The sequence below is a fragment of the Micropterus salmoides genome, unplaced genomic scaffold, assembly GCF_014851395.1.
Source record: "Micropterus salmoides isolate LMB-PRFRI ecotype aquatic unplaced genomic scaffold, ASM1485139v1 Ms_hic_scaffold_9, whole genome shotgun sequence".
Taxonomy (NCBI): domain Eukaryota; kingdom Metazoa; phylum Chordata; class Actinopteri; order Centrarchiformes; family Centrarchidae; genus Micropterus; species Micropterus salmoides.
The window spans coordinates 29,453,341-29,474,350 of NW_024044681.1; the positions used below are offsets into that span (position 1 = coordinate 29,453,341).

Consider the following 21,010-nt stretch of genomic DNA (forward strand, 5'->3'; position numbering starts at 1 on the left):
ATGAGACAAGGTCCCCCTGGGTTTGGATAACTCCAATAAACACACATCTCACAGTCACCTTTGGCATGAGAATGTGCAGAAAAAAAAGACAAACCAACCTGGTACAGTCCCTTGTCATCTTCTTAAAGTCCTGCTTCCCTGTCTGAAATGCTTGCTCTGCTAAACAACAATTCCAGGGCCAGATGAGCAACACCTGCATTTTGAATGGATTTGCAAAATCCAAGTCAGGACTAGTCTAGAGGCAATTTGGCCCATCACTAGGAGCAGGAGCACCTCCCTGTTGGGCCACCAGGCATACAATTGGGCATGCTTTTCAACTGAGAGGCACCTAAATGAGCCTTAACTATTTCCTCCTCTGATTGGTCACAGGAAGGTATAACAATTCCAGTTCCCCAAAGGGTTCTTCCATCTTCCGGACACTGTTTTGTGCCAACACAGGACATAAAGGACAAAATAGGATCATCTTCTATTCATTGTCAAAACTCTGTGCTGTACAGGCAACACTTTTGGTCTTAGGGGGAAAAACACACTGTAGCAGGTGTGTACAGTAGAAGTGAGCGACTCAGTGCATCTGTATGCATCCGTATATGCAATGCCCTTACTCGCTCATGTAGTTGTACTGGTGGGCCTGTGTGAGTGTGAGAGCCCAGTGCTACTCTACTACACGAGTCTGCCAGTCTGTACCGTCCTATGTGAAAGCACTGAAAGGACACAATAGGAGGAGGCATCATGGGACAGGACTGTCTGCATCATAATAAACAGGCAGCTGAGGTTTTGGATGAACATCAGTCCTTTAAAATCTTCCAGAGCAAATGATGAATTGCAGAAAAGGTTTCTGGAAACTTACAATAACCACTTTACCCTGACCTGAGCTCAAAAGAGGTTCTTAAGACCGGAGGTTTCGTTGAGGCTAAATTTATCTTCCACTAGGTACAGGCCCACTGTGATGATTGTGTTATCTAAGTATGTCACACTACAGAAGGTGTTTGGAGCTTTAGTTTGTTTCTTTTCAGGTACAGCCAATTCTGAACACATCAGCACGTGATTTTGCAGGTGAGTTTTTCCTCTACTTATGAAGAGTACTAATCGATGGGAGAATTCTTTGGTTAGTAGGAAAGTCTGTAGACTGTTGGGTCTCCATGGCACATGACTGGCCATGTCTGCACTACTGTAGGTGGATGAACCTGATCAAATCCATGTACCTTTAAATCATGGGCTCGTGTCCATTTTTTTCTTTCAGGACAGATACGATGTGTGCCATCCACTTGGTAAAAATGTACGGTCCCAAAGAACCCCAGTCTGTGCAAATGTTCCAGTTCTATTAGTCATCTCTCTGAGGCAATTATGGCAAAGGGGACTAAAAGCCACACCCTTAACCATCAGTAGCCTGACTTTTGCACTCTGGCCACTGGTTGAAACATCCACAGGAACCACCATCAGTGTGTGTAGTTGCTTCTATGTGTATGTCCGCCTTAATTTTTTAAGTTTTCATGTGTCGCAGATTATGTGTCCATATTTACTGACTTTACTGATGGGGTACTGGCAACTATTTTTTTCCCCACTTCAGTTTCCCATTTCTGCAGCCATCTTTATGACCCTGAGAAATCTCAAGGGATTTCTTTAAAGTCAAGGGAGGGAACTCTACTAACAGAAAACCGTATGCTGTAATCATTAAACCTTCTAAGCAGCCTGTCTTAGTGCATGTCACCAAACATAACACAAAGTCACAGCACTCCAAGGACTGGTGCAACTCTGCCATAAGATAGGCATCGGCCCTTACTTACTGGAATGGCTGTGAACTTTGAAACTCTGGACTACCTAATGAGGGCTTCAAATCACAGTGGTTTGAATACTAGTTCCTCATATGGAACCAGAACACACTAGGAACATCTAGTAGAACAAATCTCTTTTTATTCTCATCCATAATCCCATTATCACTGTCCCAATCTCTCCCTATACTCTATCCAAACGTTAGTTCCCTCCACAAAATTCACTGGCACTCACAAATGGGACCATATTGCTATGTGGCCTATCTTCTTATCATCCTAACACATCCCCTTGAATCATCTGCCTTACCAGTTAACACCATCAGATCGACCAAACTACTCAAAACAACACTTTTCTGTGCTTTTGAAATAAACACTGCTAAAATGCCACAGGCATGTGACATGATCAGCAAGGCATTTTGCCATTCTTGTTGCGTGAGCATGCACATGACGCGTGCTTCTGCGTCATGTGCATGCTAGGAAATGACATTTGTTGTAGCTGTATTGTTGTCCGGGTGGAAACAGTAGTGAGACGGAGAGAGTTGCTGGGCTACCACATGCTGTACAATGTCAGAAACAGGTTGCGGTAATGAAAAGGACAAAAAGTTTTGAACATTTTTCATAAATCGAGAGAAATATGGGAGAAGTGTGACCCCGGGAAGAAACTGGGGGAGGGTAATGAAAAACAGGAGTCTCCTGGGAAAATCGGGAGGGTTGGCAAGTATGTGTAATGCATCATTCAGGTTATACGGGGGTTGCGGTCTATGATTCAGCTCTATCTGAATATACTGGTGGAAAGGCCACAATACATCACTAAAATCCTATGGCAACCGCTTTCTGATCATTCAAACCATAGTCTTTTTCTATCAATGTACACCTTCGAGTTCGTTTTAGTTTTAAATATGGGTGTTGCCCAGGTTGTTAGGAGCGACAGTGTCCAGCATTGTGCCACATTAACACCCTCTTGAATCTCAAGAGCTGAAAGTCGTCAGCAGTTGTGTCACGACAGAAGTAGCTGACTGATGTTGGAAATACCAAGACATGACGGACTGCAGCTCCCTGGCCTGAGGGTAAAGCACAGCTACTCTCTGCCGGGGATACTCACTCTTTAAAACTTGCTCTACCCACTCATTCACAGGCTGCTAGACAATAGTGGGCTATAATGGCAGATATTTTAGCAACCAACACCAACATATAGTACATAAGTATAATACAAAGAATTATGTAATCTAAAATCAGAAATCAAAACAATTACTCATTCATTTCTTTACACGTTTGCTTAGAATTCAGTCATGTCATACAAAGTGATATTGTTACATGGTTTGCGTTAATCCATTTCTTGTTTGTTTGATATAAATCATGGGTATTTAAACCAAATGGTGAAATGACACACAAACTAATTTTGTTAATATTTTGTTATCGCTGCGAAATCATAATCAAATTCATTTTCTTTCTCTGTTGAAGATAAAGGGTAATTAAGGCAAATGTGCCCCTCTGTCTACAGAGAAATATAGCAAATATGCTTCTTTTACCCAATCATATTTTATGTATAAGTTGATCTTTCATTGTAGACAAGATGTGTTTTGAGTTGCTGTTGCAGTGTTTTTTAAAATGATGTGTGATTTTATTTCAAAGTGAAGGATTTGTGTATGTCTGCTGCCTGTTTTTTTTGTCAAATATGTATCAATGAGTGTAGCTACCATCAGTCATACAGTTTTAGTTAAATTAATACTTTTGTTAATAAACATAAATATAACAAACACCATACATAACAATGGTCTATAAGGAACTGTCTAATATTTCCATAGAAGAATCAATATTCTTGCATTACAATGGAGTCTGCCAGGTTCAACGGAGTATAAAGTTTTAAGTTTACATTGCTTTTATAGTAAAGTTCATGAGCATATGAGTTGAGTGAAGACTAGTAAAGCTTTAAGGCTAACTGCTAATATTCTCGCGTTGTTCACGTGATGGCAATGTGATAGCCTCCCTATATTTTAAGCTATATTTTGTTTGTGAGATATTTGTTTTGATGTTTATTCTCTATTCCACAAGATTTTGTGTATTTTATTGTGTCTAGTTCTCATGGCATGCTTGACAGCATGGATGTGCAAAAATAAATGCCCACAACCAAAAGAAGTCCTTGTGTTCATGATTTAAACTGGAAGGCAGCTACAGAGAGAACTACTATCAATGGAGCTGCAAGCAAGTTTCTCAGAGTTTCATGAAATTCTAGCATCAGACATGACAAGACTGTGCATACATAGGTAACCTATGCTAGTGGTAAGCGGAGTTCAGGAGCATTGCGTGTAGAGCCAAAGAGAAGTAACGTGTTAAAAAAAATCCATCTTAAAATTTGGTTAAAATTACAAGGTCATAAAGCTAAGGCAATTGCAATTAGTATTATTATTGCAATTTAAACAACAGACTAATTAGTAATTAGTCATTTAAGCCAAAGTAGTTAATTAAACTAAGTTAATTACATTTAAGTTTCCAAACAACTAAACAAAGAAGCATGAAACATCCATTCAAACAATACTGAAAATGGCTGGGTATGATTATGAAACTAATAAATGGGAATTCGACAATAATGGTGGAGCTGTAGAGATACAGCAGCAGTCTAAAAACCTTGATAACAAACCTTCAGACACAATCCCACCAAGAGAGACTGAGGTAAAGGGTTGAAACCCAAGCATTCGTCGGACCTCTCTGCAGTTAGATTCTTTAAGACCTTTTGACCAAGATCTGATGTGCTTCAACATATGTAAAATAAGTTTATGAAGACTTACGCCAATACACTGCCCTGATGGAGAGACTGACCGCCAAGTAGACACATGTGATGCCATCTCAAGACAGTTGTCTATGAAGATTCTCAGTCATCCAGGTCATAGTTATCCAACAAAAGGTTAAAATCAAGGGCAACTGGACTTGGTTGAAGATACTGGAAGACGTTTCGTCCCTCATCCAAAGGACTTCTTCAGTTCTGACTGACTGGCAGGGAAACTCAGCTATTTAACCTCAGTGGGGTCGTTGGCCCGGATCATCGATACCGTTGGTTCGTTAGTGTTCCTTGTTGCTGTGACGACAGTCATTACAGTCGTTAAGACTACCTGTGGCCAAGACTGAACGACCATCGTTGGTATCTTCACCTGAGGCCAATAGGTTACGTTTGTTGAGTTTCCTGGGAAGTGATGAAAGGACAGCATTGTAAGTGGGGGATAAGTGGTGGCGTAGACCCCCTCCCCTGTTCAATGACGGCTTCTCAACCCTGGTGTAGACCATCCATCAACCATCCATCTAAAATGTGCACCACCAGGTGCACATTTTAGACAGACATCTCAAGACAGATGCTGAAATGTGCATGGAATCGTCTTGAAAAGAAACGTCAAGATTCTCAAAGAACAAGCATACTGGAATAAGACTGGCTCTGTGTTCTTATCTGCAGTATCCCAGAGGTCCAGTTCAAGCTCTCAAAGTCCAAGGTCTGCAAGCAGTGTAAGCATAAGATCAAGACCTTTAAGCGTGGCCTCTGCCAAGAAACAAGAAGTTGCTAGCCACATCTCAAGCCCCTTTGAAGGTCATACAAGAAATGGTACATGGGAAACAAGAGCTTGGAAACCTTAAAGCTTGCACTACAAGAAGCAGAAAATGACGCAAAAGACGAAATACATCAGATTAGAAGCGCAGGTAGATAGCGCTCTTAGAGACAGTTAAGAAGTAGAATGCTGCACAAAAAAAGCACAACTACAAGTCTATGAACAAGAGGTGTACAAGCGTAGAGTTACTCCAAGACTGCAGGAGAAACATGCACAACCCAAGAAGTCTTACAGTACATCCCCTGGCACCTGGCACCACAATATGCCACATATGTACAACCTGCTTTTACATGAACACAAATGCCACAAGGGGACAACCTGCTACTAACGCTCATCATGAGGACTACAGCAATTGCCATAGCAGAGTCCATCAATGCAAGCTGTCTCCCAGTATCAGAGCCTTCTGTTTTCAGTGGAGACCCACTAAGGTCCAAAAACTGCTTAATGTCTTTTCAGACATTGATAGGCAGGAAGAACATTCCAGTAAACCAGAAAGTCTATGCCACACGATGGACGTGCAAAGAAAGCTTTTGAGCTTTCTGTTAGGCATAGATGCAGCCTATCATTTCGGCATGGGGCATCCTAGAAGAAATGTATTGAAGCACCTTTGTAACTGCTAACTCCTTCAGGGATAAGCTCACCTCATGGTGAAAGATATGACCCATAGACAGCATTGAACTAATAGAGTTCTCAGATTTCCTTTGCGGTTTTCAATCAGCATTGTCTTGAAGTCCCAAACAACTGTGGTTAAAACCAAAGAATACTCACCAAGCTTCCTGATTGGTGGAACAGAAAGGTCTGACTGAAGAACCAATCAAGGACTGGTTTCAGGCCAGTTTGTTTAGGTTGTCACAAAAGAAGCCAAGATAGCTTGTAATCAGGTGACCCCTCTTCATGTGGCAAGCAGCTCTGAAGAAATAAGGGCGTGTCTTTTGTCAAACCTCAGCATTTACACATGTTAATGGAAGTCGATAGCAAACAAATAAATTTTGCTTTGGATGTTTGAAATTAGGACACCGTTCAGTTTCTCTGACACATGTAAAAGGAAGCAAGAACAATGGGATGATGAAGAGAAGGAGAATGGGAAAGGTCAAAGGAAACGGAGGAGTCCAAACAGACCAATCAAGAGAAGCAACATCTATCAATCAGCCACAGAATCATTGTGAGACAAGTGACACATTTTCTTCAGTCGCCTGCTAATTTTAATAACTGATGTTCGATAAATATGCTGAAAACAAGTGAAGGAAGTCACTCTACCAGATGCGGTGAAGGTGCTCAAATCAGACCACGACAAAAGAACCGTAGAGGATGCTCACTTCTCTCAAGAGGATCTGCACTTCATATCAGTAATGGGGGAGATTTTGAAGGTATCAAAATCAAGGTAGGCAGTCATTGCAAAGAGACTGCTAGACAATAGGAGATTTGTTTGAGAAAGAGATTTGAGAAAGACAAGCAATACCATAAGGATGAATAAAACTGACTGCAGAGATCGTGAGAAGGTTCCAAAAGAAGAATCTAACAATAGCCCTGCCTAGAACACCCTCACCATGGGGTGTATCACCCGCAGAAACCAAGAAAGTCTAGTGTCGTGTTTGATTGCTCAGCTAAGTTTAAGAAGGTTATTAAATGACCATCTGCTTACCGGGCCAGAATTGATAAATACTTCAATAAATGTTCTTTGTCAGTTTTGCAAGGGTCCAGTAGCAATAATGTGTGTTAATGAACGCATGTTCTATCAGTTTCAGATAAGAGCAGAACACCAAGACTGTTTTCTCTGGTGGGACAATTGGGACTTTCAATCCCAACAATCTATCGCATGAGAGTACATTTGCTCAGGGAAACCTCATCACCTGGCTGTGCAAACTATGCAAACACTCAAGGTAACCTCCATCTATGACTCACTCGGCTTTGTGGCACCATTTATTCTCCAGGTCAGTCAAAGCAGACACTAGACTCATGCAGCGTTTCAAGGAGCTTAAAGGTTTGACATCTAGAACCAATGAAGCCTGAAGTTTTAAAGAGAGAAATAGGCATTGTTGAAGGACAACCTTCTCTGAGGAAATCCAAAGACTTCAATACATGAGGATGATAACCAAGGATAAGGCCAGCAGGATGCTCAGATTTCTTGGCAAGGCATCCTCAGGGTGGGAGATTGACTAGAGCATGGTGCTTTGCACCCGCAAATCAAGCATCCAGCATTCTTCCCAAAGACTAGCCAAAAAATAAATTTACTGATCAAGCAGTATCATCAACAAGTGCGACACCAAGGGTGTGGCACAACAATGAATGATTAAAATACATCTGGATACTTGGATGTAGTCATGCTGCACGTCCTATATCTACAAATGTGTCATGTGTAGAAAGTTCTGAAGGTTTACTGAAGAGCAAAGAATGGCAGACTTACCCCGTGAACGCATAAAGACAACTCTCTTTACTTACTGTGGAATGGACTGTTTTGTCCCAATCTATGTCAAAGAGGAAGAAGGGTGATACAACAAAAATGTGCCGCAAAACTTGATCAGATCTTGGTCACATTTAGATATTTTCTCTGTCTCTTCGCTTTGGCTTGTACTGTAGAACTAGTGATTGACAATACTGTTGCCAGTGACGAAGACAAGATGAGTTTAAACAGAGGCAGCGAGAAACCTAAATAGTTTGCATTTGGCAGCACCATCTACCCAATAGCTACATTACTGGGGCAGAGTAAGGTGTTAATATGTTATAGAAACATTAACTTTGCACTGGAGTGAGATTTAATATTTAAAAAGAGACTTAAATAAAATTCTTTAATGTGAAACCTACCATACTATAAAGTTGATTCAACTGTCAGAAACAAAGTGAACAAGACATGTCTTTGCTTCTTGCTATCATTTCTTTCTACTGAATGTATGAAACAACTCTGAAATGGCAGCACTCCAAAACACAGTACGAAGACATAACCTCAACTATAACATATTTATACAATGGCTAACATCAGGCTAACGCATTTTGGCACATAAGCCTTCATCAGAGCATCTGTTTTGGCAGAGCATGCAACCAGAGAAGGTTATATGAGGAGGCACACCTGCTATACGTTATTCACTGCTTGCTCTCATTCTCATCAGGTGTAGTGTAGTCATAGAACTGACAAACTGCTGCTTGCAGCCTAAGTAAGATCCTTGTGAATAATACATACTTAAATGACATGCATTAGATTGTATCCGTTAAATATGAAAATAATCACCCAAATTATTTCTACAAAATGTTAATCAATGTACTTCTAGCATTGAGTGAAACATACTCAATATTCTAAACATATGTTATCAAAGCCAAACTTCCATGGTGAATTAGGATGTAAAGTTCTTGAGGCAATAAACATATGTATCATGTAATCATTAAATTATTTTGTTTAATGTAGTCTAGCTTTTTTTTACAAATAACCTGGCTGCAAAGCACAGTCATACTCTGTAGGTGAGTCATGCCACATTGTCTACCCAGCATTCATTCTTTTCTCAATAAGTTGAATGCCACTTCTATCATTTCTGACTGTGCTTAACTGTACACGTTCAATAAAAACAGAAGTATTTGAAGAAATAATAGAGGAGAAATGTTGGTGGCAAACATCGGATGATCATGAATTTTGCATGCGTGGGTTTTTTTCAGCATGTCGATATATTTCAAGATAAGGTAGATTTTTGGCCACGCAACAGTGGACCTGGAGCAAATTTAAGTGGTGACAGATGTACTTACACTACTTACACTAACACACACTATTGTGTTACTTGCTCTCATTAAATTAACATCACACTCCGTTAACATCCCCTGGAAGTAAAAAGCCTCCCTTTGTTCTTTGTTTTGCAGACAGTGATTGTAGTAAGCGGTCATAAGCTTTTCTGAATACAAAGTTTTTGAATGCAAGTGTAAAGCAGCAACAATAAAGCTGGTGATAAAATGAATAGGCACACTGATATACTGCTTTGAATTAAAGCCATCACTGTGGCTGTCAGTCAGTGTTGAGTTATGATGTCATCAGCGAGTGGCCTTGCACAGACCAGACCCCAGATGCCAATGTCAAAACAATGAAACAGGAAACATCCTCCTTAAAGGAATCATATACATTGTAGGGACAGGCGCTATACGTAGGTTTTTCTTCAAACCTTTATTTTTTACATTAAAGTAACCATCATTGGCAAAACCATTGGCAATGGACTTCTATGCTGTTTAAAAATCGAACTATTTTTAAACATCTATTCTGGTTAGTTTCAATAAAATAATCAACCCAAATGACATGCACTAATGACTTGTCCAACATTCCCTCTATTTTCAGCAATTATCAAAATAACCATTATTCTAAAGAGCTTTTCTTAAAGATGCCCAATTTCCAATAAAAGTTAATGGGGTGGAAAGGTGTTCCATGATCTGCAAATTCTCAAAAATACTGCTGTGTAAAACAGACCATAAAGCATCTGTAATCAGAAAAGCATTAAAAAAATCAATATGTTCATGATCTCTGCTTTAAAAAAAAACATAGCATTTGACTGCTCTTCTCCGTGTGTGCCCTACTTCTCGAGGAGCAGCCATCTTCGTATCATATATGAATAGATGCATAGTAATGACATGGTAGCAGTTACTTCAAAGCATACATTTTGCCACAAGCCAACTCTTTGACAGATTTCAGAGGATTGACTGGCAAATATAATTGTGTGCACACCTTGACTTGTAAATACCCTCGACAAGTGAGCCTGAGACTCTAAAACAGATGTAGCCACAACACCTACCTCCAAAATCAGGCCTTAAACGGATGTCATATCCCTTCAGCAACTTGTCCACGGTGGTCTTGGCCACAGACATTCCGGTGCTTCCAGTGGAGGAGCTGAGGGCAGAAACCACAAATGTAAGAGCCATTTTAAGCAGTGGGGGGGAAGCAGCAAAAACGGGATGCCTGATATTTTTGGCAAAGACATTTCTGTTTCTCTACACCACACCAACTGTACTGTATGATGAATCCTGAAAATTATTACTGCATGTACTCTCTGTTCCCAACATTAATGACAAGAATGGCACCTTTAAAGAGGGAGCCTTTACGTCAACATGGTGAGGCTTTGACAAAGGGAAAGAGGAATAAACAACAGCCAACACATACGTTCATCCATTCATCCCAATTTCTTCTAAAGTAAGCATTCACTTGTTTTTTTCCATTATCTATCTCAGTCAACTTCAGTTTTAATTTTGCGATCTTGGCCGTCACCAAGAATAAATATGAAAACAGATTGAACGTTCACACAGCAAAGAATTATAGCTAGTAGTTTGGGGGGGGGGGGGGGGGGGTTGTACGTTAAAGTCCGTTGTCAGACAAATACAACGACATCCTACATAATATTAAAAGATTCTTGTGTTGTCATGGGGAAGGTTAAAAAATGTTGCCCCACCTACAGTATATTCATCTAATCAGCTGAGGGGATGTGATGACAATACACCTGTCAAGCATTTTGTTGATGTTGGTCTTCCAAAACAGTGATTAATAATAACAATGTCATAGTTTATTTGGCTCTGCTATCAGGTAGGAGCACAGTCTTAATCTCGGGTGTGTATTTAAATAAGCTCTGTGCTTTAATACAGCCTCCCTTCATGCTGTTAGAAGCAGACTGTCCCCAGGAAGAACATATAGTCCACACTAGTCTGACTGACACCTATAACATTGGTGCCATGACCTGCATCACCTGAACGAGGCCAGCTCTCCAGCTGAGGTTCCTTGTTACAGGGGAGGGTGTGGAATGAGTGTAGGGGGATAAGAGAGAAGGAAGTGGGTTAAAATTGCTCCCCTGATAGGAGCACTAGCCCTTGGCTTGGTCGGGGAAGCACTGTTCAATTAGCTTATAGGTAGCCTAATGCTGCTGTTCATCAAGCTGGCCAGTTACACTACTTGTGTGTTTGACACCTGAGAGCAACACTGGGGGGGAATATCAATTACACCTGAATACAAGATTACGCCCCTGACACTTGTTATTCGGGGTTATTATAATGGAATCAAAATGTCAAAAAGTGCGACCCAGTTCTCACTGAGCACCTAAATCTCTAAGTGAAGCTATAGGTTTCTGCAGACAAGGGAGAGATATGTACCAGTGCCATTAACAACAAAACAATAAAGGAATAATCCAGGATATTCTGACTGAATCATGGAGATGCTTGTGCAGTAATGCATGCTGTAAACATCACAAGGAAGACTAGACAAGAGCTTAGTTATTGAAACGTTAAATAATCGTAGGCTAAACCCTGTCTCCTATCTTGAGAGCAACGGCATGATGACCTGCTGGGATTGTTTTTCGATATTGATTGATTTGGTTCCGGTCGATAAAAGGGGCAATTAAGGTGATTATTTGACTAGAAATATTAGTTTGCGTTTAAAATGATGAAAAAATAAGTAGCGGGCCGAGAGGTTACAGCAGCGTAAACTCAATCCAGAGCTGCTTACCGTGCAGTAATCAATCGATCGTCTGCTGATTGATCCTATCATCTATCAACGGCTAAACCTACTGACGGCTGTTATTTTGGAGGGGGGGGGGGGGGGGGGGGGGGGTCGCACTGAAAGTCGCCCTATCTAAAACACATACATATATATCCCCATTTTGATATCGGGAGTAGGTTACGTTTCACAATAGGCTTGATACCGTGCACGCGCATGTTTTTACGCTCGCGCGCGCCACACTGCCATCTATTAGAACATATATCGGCAGCAATGCCTCTAATAAGTAGGCCTGGGTACCCCGTTAATACGATTTGCCACTTCTCAGCCTTTCATTGACCGGTTATCATGTATATTGGGGTTAAATGTTTTCCAAAGCCACGTTTTCTTACCTTTGAACAAAGCATAAGAAGGACAAAGCCGCCAGAGCAGAGAAAATTCCACATAATTTATCTTCTTGACGACCCAACATCTCCACAAATCCTTATATATAGTTTCTATAATCCAACCAGTCCAGTGGTCCTCCAGAAAATGCACAAAGTAAAACCTGGCAATTAAAAAAATAATTGCCTTTTAAAATGTCGAATAAACTAGTCTACATCTATGCTTGCGATGTGTTCATTAAAATAGGCTTCTCGATTTAAAAAATCGTAATTGGCCCCCGCTGTTTTCCCCGGCTATGGAAATCCGTGCAGGTCACAGAGCCCCTCGACCAACACCAAAAGATCAGACATCTTGCTCAAAAAACAGCATACACAATACTTTTAAAAGTGATGACAAGTATTCTTCCCCTTAAAAAAACAAACACTGGCATGAATGACTGAGCAGCAGCCTCTTGTTGATCAAATTGGTGGATGAAATTTCCCAGTCCAAATCTGCAGAAGAGGCATGGTTCCAGCGATGCTCCGGTGCCAGACTATTCCACAACGTGATGTTGTTAAAAGATATTTGTTTGAGCTGGAAACGCTGGTCGGCAGGAGGGGAGCGGTGGGTTTAAAAAAAAGAAAAATGAAATCTTCATTCCCTTTTTTTTCCCGTTGCTGCTGCTGCTGATGATGTAGATCAGCGCAAAGTCACTGAGGGGAAAATGCACATTGAAAAAGCACTGGGTAATATCTGATGCAGACGTCAGAGCAGACTATATCACTCCTCTGGTGAAAAAATTAGATGCCGAGAAATATGGATGGCCCCCAGTACGCCAATGCATGTATCACAAGGACGGGTTTCATATCAAGGATGCAAACCCATTTGAAAAGTCCACTTGCCTCCGCTGCCCAACGTTAAATGGCGTTTGGACACGTTTATGTGATCCGCTCGTCTTCTTCACGAAACACTCCACACATGACAGAGATTCAAAAGTGAGGAAATCTTGTCTCTTTTTTCCTTTTAATATATATTTTTTTGTTTAGTTCTTAGTTGAAATTAAAATAATGTTCTATTAGGGGGAAGAAGGGGGGCACCTAAGGTGAATTCCTTAGCGACAGCCTGTCCATGCGCTGAATTGTCTGTCTATTCTCTCTCAAACCCATTAGGATGCTGTGAGTGTGTGCCGGTGCGTTTTCATGCATTTCTTTCACTTTGCCACATTTTTTTTTTTTTTTTGGAAACACGCACACACAGAAACACACACGTTCGCACCCACACACAATCACGCACACACAACACGAACACGCACACTGTTTTTATTGGTATCATTTGTTTAATTCCCTTTCACGAATCAGGAGTCGCTCTTTTGTATGTTAAAACATAAACATCCTTACTGGAAATTGCTAAGGCGCACATCACACAAGCTTGTGTTTTATATCGAGGAGGAGGTTTTCTTCAGGGATCTCTGTGCTGTCCAGTTGCTAAGCAACCCAGCCAGCACTGATGCAGTTGTGGTGATTTGAAGGCTATGCGCAAAGGCTCATTTAAAGGAGTAGACCCAATGCTGTCACCACTGTGGTGTCAGTGGGACAAAAGGCAGACAGCTACTGATGTACCGTGGAGCCATTTCTGTTATGATAGGGGAAAAACACCATTATACAATAATAATACACCTAAAAGAAATTTCGCGTGTCGGGGATATCACTCTCTCTAATCCCTGCCATGTCCTCCCCATCACTGGATCACCAACATTGTCAGGGCCACAAGAACTGTGATAAAAACTGAGTTGATCAGTGCATAGATTTTTTTTTTTTTAGTTTGAAACATGTTAATAGGCCCACTCAGCAGGCATTTGTAGCTATTGGATATCCTCCGCTGTCCACCACATGAGAAATGAGGAAAATTCAGTTTGTCCCTCCCATAGGTGATGTCATGCCACTCAACAAAAAAATATATGAATAAGCAAAGAAGGAAAAATGACAATTTGTTATGGTGTTTTCTGGTTTTGGACAATAACATTACCCATACTTGAATGTCAACATAACAAAAAAAGGTAGATTAATAACACATTTGTATTGTGGCTTACTGTAGCCTACTCTAGCTTTTGAAGTCATGTGGCCAATTAACTAGACATTCTTCAATTCCCCAATTATGAGACTGACATAATGTGGAAACTGTACATAAAATGGTATTGCAATTACATGCTGTACATCACAGGGCAACACCATGACCTGTCACCGAAGGGTGAACAATTAACACAACATGATCTGCAAGACACAGACTGGCTTTCACAGTTAATACTTGTTGCATCACAGTTAGTTTAGTGAAGCTTTCACAGTTGAATGGCAGATAAATTTGCTGCTAAGTATCAGAAACTAAATCCAAGTTCAGTTGTTGTTTGACAAAAGTAAAATCCTAACTCAGGTTTCACTTACTCAATAAAGAGGACCATTAGATGTAATTGAAAGCTTTGGAAAAAGCTAGTTAGTGGACCTCGAGTTAAGATTTGTGTCAAATTAAATCAGTTAAGTTCTTTAAAGAGTACACAGAATAGTCTTCTTGCAATTTCCAATTGGCTTCTTAATTCTTGAGTATTGTCTAAAAGGTAAAATCTGATCCGTTACAACCACAATTGGCAAAAAGGACGAGGTTTCTGTGCAGCAAAAGGTAAAAGGGGACTGCAGAGAGAGTACAGTGTCTGACGTTTAATTGTCTCCGAACACTAGGGAATCATTTTAAATTGTCATAGACAAGGTAGAGTTTGCAGAACTAAATTAACTAATAATTATCCTCACATTCAAAAAGTTGAGCTCTTTGCATCAATTACTGCAAAAAATAGTAATTATTTCCAACACGAATAAATATACTGTGCATATTCAAGTTAATTTCTGCCAGTTTACTTGTTTCTGACAAGTAAAGGACAGTATGTAAATTATTGGTGGGGTAAGAAAAGGGTGATGTTTCTTTTTGCTAAAGAGAAGGTGGTCTTAAATGGAGGCCCCTGACTTATATTTTATTTCCCCCATGTCTTGTGGGATTTACTGTTAAAATGAATTGAATAGATACATCAAAACAGCTGACATCACATAAAGCCTTTTGTGGACACCATGGACAATAAAGGGGCATTTCTGTCTCAGTAACAGAGCTTATAGTAATGTTGAAAGTCTTACATAGAGGTAACCTACAATATAATGCATGTTCAACACAGCACAATGTGTTCTACTAGTGGGTAAAGTAAAAATATTACAGTTCTGAAACCCCTTAACACTGCTTCCTTTGCCATGTTCACTTATTCATTGACAATTACTCATTGAGGTTATAACAATTACCACTGTCACCAGGGCTTGACAATAACTTTCTTGCTCAATAGCCAATGTGGTTAGTGGTTTTCCAGCATTTTCACTAGCCACATTTTTGTTGTTGGAAATTTACGTTTTACATGATTAAAGTTGACTACGGTGTGCTAAAATTTACTAATATTATCATTAGCTCTGATAAGGTTGTGTGTAAAGCTCCTTTTTTTGAAAACAGGTAGTAAGATAAACACATAAAAGAGTAGTTTCTCATTGTATATAATGAAAGTGCTACATGGGTGTAAAAAGATGAATTGAAAAGATAAAAACTAAACTGAATTTTTTTTGAGAAACACTGTTTATTTATAACAGCTGTAAATACTGTAATACAGAGTAGAAAATGATCTGCATTAGAAAGAACAGCAAAGAATAACAAATTATTTTTGTCTAAGAAAAAATCCACAATTAAGGCAACAGGATTAAAAGTTTATGTAGGCCTATATAATTTTTGTGCACTTTTGGATTGTTTGTTTTGCATCTGCATTTCCTCAGAGCTCTGATTGGATTTATCATCATTAAGCTCTGGTAGCTCTGAGTAACTGGAGATACTTCCACATGAAAGGAGTACACAGGTCTTTTTTTCCCGATTATTCCCATACAAACTCATCTTCTGCTTTCCTATGTCATGAGTACTTAGGCTATAATAAAACATAGAATCAACTCTGGAACGGTAGCCTAGTATTGTCATATTACAATATGACAATATGATGTGACAAAAGGGCAGCCCTGCTAGTAGTTTATTTTCTTTTTTAAACACCATCATTTTCCTTAATCATGAAGATATCTGTAATTTTACAGCATTTAACGGCTCTTTTCTCCATCTAAGCTCTGTCTTTTCTCTTTCTCTTGTTCTCCTGTGCATCTTTTCTACGCACACTCACGCACTGACTGTGTGTGTGTATGCATGCGACCAGTCGTGTGTGATGACAGAGATTATACCATCAGATTAAAACAAGATACACAGGTCTAAGGAATTGTGGCTGCCCTGTGACAGATTCAACTTTTATGGGCCTATTCTCGTCTGACAAATGTCTTGATGTCATATTTGGTGCACCTGGAGCGGCGGCACTGCAGGAGAGAGTGAGACTCGTCTGTGGTCTGGATTCTACTATGCTATTAAAAAAAGCTTGCTATCGCTGCCGCTGGTCAAGTTGATCATTAACAGCAGGCTAAAACAGCCCTTAGTCCGATGGCCAGTCCGGTAGTTTAATCTCCACAGCGTCAACTTGTTTACACTGTTGTTGGTAAAGACAAAAGGCTTCACGAATGGACCAACGGGCAAACACTATGTGCAGGTAGTACTCATGGGAGTTGTAGTGTCGAATTGCAATTCATTTGTTATTTCAGATGCATTTTGACAAAACTACAATTTTTCAACACGCTAAAGTAGCTAGTGGCAGTGACTGTGTTACCCGCCACGGCTGAAATCCACCCACATTTGGCGAGTGTTAATGTCAAGCCCTGACTCCTAATTAATAAAATATTGTTTATTAAGCAGCTTTAGAATGCTCAGTTAACAGGGCACGCCATTTGTAATGTTCACAATAATTTTGTTCAATCAGTCTCTCGTAATGGGTGATTTGGGCAGTCCAATCATTTTCATACAGTCCCTAAACGGAGATAAATATTGGATTTGTTTATAACTGTGTAAACCTGGTTATCCAGTGGGCTTTCACCTTTGAATCTGAAAGTTTATCTAACTAGTACCAGATTGGTTTTCAAAATGGGATTCAGTGATTTAAATGTAAATTTAAATCTATTCATAGGCATAGGCACTAAGGCAACAGTAACTGTGTGCTGGATAATTGCTGACAAAGAATACTTGTCCATATTCTTTGAAGGCAGTCCATCTCCCATAGGTTATGTTGGTGAGAGCCAGAGTGGAGCAGTGTCAGTACAGTACAGTAATGGAGTGTAATATGGAGTTTGAACCTCTGTGACAGCACGCTAGATGGATCCCTTCAGTCTCTGGGCAATGCTCAGCCTGTGCTTTCCTCCATAGTCGGTCTCACTCACAATAGTGCTACCATTCGCGGCATTCCCTGATTACCGCAATTAACTTTAATTGGCATCTATGACAAGGAGATCCAAGCCCCTGAGACGTGCATGTACCATGCTCTTTTTTGCTCCGTTCATATGTTGCATAACACATGTGAGTTACTGGGTCACCCTCGCTCCTCTGATATAAATAGTATCACATGGTTAATGCATTGGTGCCTTCCAGTCACTCTCTGTTCCTCTTGCTGTTCATATCTGTCAAACACCCCATTGGACTCCAAGTAACAGATGCTATATCTATCTTTGTTTAGAGACGTGTTTCAGCCTTCCTTCGTGCAACTTCACCTTCAGACTGTGACAGAAGTGAATATATGAGTTTTATAAAAGGGGACGACCTGATGAGAGTTAACACTAATGTGTTGTGGGATTTCGTGCGTCCCCTGATTAGAGAACACAATCAAGGCTTCCCGTGAAGAAGTTATGTTTCAAAAAAATGACAGCTCAAGTTCGTGTTTGGTCAACCTCATTGGGGGAGGAGACTCCTTTACTGGTTGAATCAAATCACTGCTGTCTCACCTTGGTTTGGAGAAGCAGACCAGGAGACAAAGATTGCAACGTTTGCCTGATTCCAGTCTGAACTTGGTGACCTGAGTCTTTACTGTATTGCGTTAGCCTGTTAGACTTTCCCAGCTCTTCAGGTTCAGTGCTCAAGTTTATAGGTAAAGGTATTTTCCTTCACGCAGGACGAGCGTGACAAGAAACCAAAATGTATGCAATGAGATGTGTAAGTCTGCCAGCAGCGTTCTAAGATCCCCAGATGTTTTCAGTTCTCTCTACCTGTCCACACACAAGCCAAATGCCTCTCATATTGGGAGCTGTGTTGACCTTCTGACTCATGTCCTAATTATAAATGACTTGGACAATCCTCTACAAGCCACTTAAAACTGATCACTGTGCCAGGTCCTGTGAATAAGGAGATTGATGGCAGGTGAATCGGCTGCATGTATGACTCTGCTTCATGACTGTCCACTGTTCACCACGGTGTCTTTCACTATGATCACATTGGCAGGTCAAAGCAGCACTGCGAGAGCTCACCTCCCCATTGTGTTAACAGTGCACCTGACAAGCTTTGAGAAAATGAAGGCTCCACTGCAATGTCTGTACATCACAGCATTCACTGACCGCAGAGATGAGAGTGGAGGCTTTTAAAACACATGGCACATGGCTCTGAAGCACTACCTCTGAGCAGGCTACCAGGCAATTGTTGCTATGCTACCGTAAAAAGCCCAATCAAAGTGCAGTGCGTTGCTCGTTGAGGCTGAACTGCACCACAATGTTCCAAATACTTGTGAGGAGCGTTGTTTACACTCAAACCACAGATAGCACACAAGAAAGGACAGGAACACACGTTCTAATGCTTCCGCTTTGTCCACCACAGGTTTCTGCAGGGGGAAAAAACAATCATGTAAACAAGGCTGAACGATGCATCACATGAATAATAACCATGATTGATCACTACACTGTATAGAGTGTACAGGTTGGCAGATGTATGTGATTTATGACCTCAGACTGGCACGAATGGCATCCATTCTTGATTATGAAACATGGTTGTAAAAATGAAAGACATTCAGCCTCAACATTTACCACTTGATTTCATGCATGGTTGTTCAATTCTGATGTCAGATCGCTCCCAGTGTACCAACTTTCCAGCATAATTAGAAATTAACAAACATGTCCTTATTGACCATTAATGAGAGCGTGATGGCCCTTGAAGAAAATCAGGGAACATGCAATACATATTATTATTAAAAAAAAATATATATATATATATAAATCAATAATGATGACATGAGGAGCTTTTCCTCAGGGGGTCTGAATAATACTAATCAGACTAAGCAAAGCTAAGATGTGTCACACCAAAATAATTCTCTCGTTGTATTTTTGTGCAATTACAAGTAATACAGAGTCCACAGCGAGCCAGCAGCTTTACACACAGTCTACCTGGTCATCTTGTGAAGTGAGAAAGCTAAAGGTTCCCCACCCTGCAAGCAGCACACAACTAACTGACCTGAAACACTCATCTGTCCTCTACACCAGAGGAGTACACATATCAAACAGTCACATGGCTTGCCGGCTCCAATATTAGCATGGGTGAGACGCAACACTCGATGCTAAATAGCTATTGATGGAGGACAAACACTAATACGAATCTGTAATTCTGTCCCTTACCTCACCCATGTCCCTTTGCAACTCTCGGTGCATTTCATTTATAGAACACTTGGGGTGGTGCATATTTAACCAGACCCTTGTGGCCTTTTATTGATACAATCAAAATAATTAATTAAGTGTTTGTAAAGGTCTGGCATGAGGTTAATCTTCTCAATGATTTATCAATATCAAAACAGCACGTCGGCAACACATACGGCGTCCAGCAATGTCTGTATTCAGTAAGAGCATTACATGTGTCTCTTTCTCCTGAGACTTAGCGTATGTAAGTGTGCTTGTTTGTCTTTGCATGTGTGAGTAGGTACATGCTGTCTGTGTGTGTCTCATGTCATATATTCCTCTTCGTTTTTATATTCCATGTATCTTTTATAGTATACTGTTTTTCAGCTAGATGGATTTCAGCATGCCATCGATTTATCTTTTATCAAACACAGTTACTATTTCTCCTTGTGAGGATGGCTTAAAGCTCTAAGGTAAAGGTTTTATTTGATCGCTCTCCCATGCCTCATTGTGCTCATTTCAGTTTTCTGTAAATTTAAATGTCAAAGCCTGATGCAACAGCCTTTAGTTGTCCATAACATGGAAACAATGGATGTCAACACCAAAGCAAACAGGGATTCACCACTATGCACCAAAAATATGTAGCATTTCATAAATAGCAGCATTTTGTCAAAAATAGCACTGTAGCAACCCTTCCTCTCTTCCTATCTGTATTCTACGTGGGATTTCTACACGGAACTCCTACGAGAAAGGGTTAATGAATTCCTCACACAGATAGATATTGCCATGGAAACAGCTGCGTGACTGCTTGCAGCTTGTATACACACAGGAGGGAAAAAAAACAATGGTGCCAAAGGTATTTTAAAATTCAGCGAGCAGAGGCTTTCCAGTGCACAGCTGCATTTAAGATTTCTTTTATTTTATTTTATTTTATTTTTTTAACAAGCACAGAGCCACAAAGAGTGAGTAGCCACCTTGCACCCTCACCTCAGGACTGCCTCCCTCTCTCTCTCTCTCTCTCTCTCTCTCTGCCTCTCTCCATCTTTGAAATTCAAAGGAATGTGATTGGCATTGGAGATACCTTTGCAATAGCCATGGAATTAATGCATTCAAAAAGGGGAGGTCTGGATGAGGTACATGGGAAATAATACTCTGCTCTGTCATTTCCTTTGCAATAACAAAGCACACACACACACACACACACACACACACACACGCATACGTGCTTGAACACAATTGTAGAAGAAAATAATTAATTCACAA

The 21,010-nt window shown here is 40.4% G+C and overlaps 1 protein-coding gene across 2 annotated transcripts in view; it reads right to left on the reverse strand.

The window, feature by feature from the left end:
• Positions 1–13,279, reverse strand: part of gabrb4 (gamma-aminobutyric acid type A receptor subunit beta4) — a 56,412-nt gene extending 43,133 nt beyond the window's left edge. Inside the window, exons 1-2 of one of the 2 annotated variants that reach the window (XM_038709622.1) lie at positions 12,197–13,279; positions 10,120–10,214 (exon numbers count right to left, since the gene is read on the reverse strand). In XM_038709622.1, the coding sequence (XP_038565550.1) occupies positions 10,120–10,214; positions 12,197–12,276 (175 nt within the window). In that variant the 5' untranslated portion in view covers positions 12,277–13,279. The remainder of the gene's footprint in view (positions 1–10,119; positions 10,215–12,196) is intronic. The other variant, XM_038709621.1, reaches the window with a different exon arrangement.
• Positions 13,280–21,010: the final 7,731 nt, after the last annotated feature.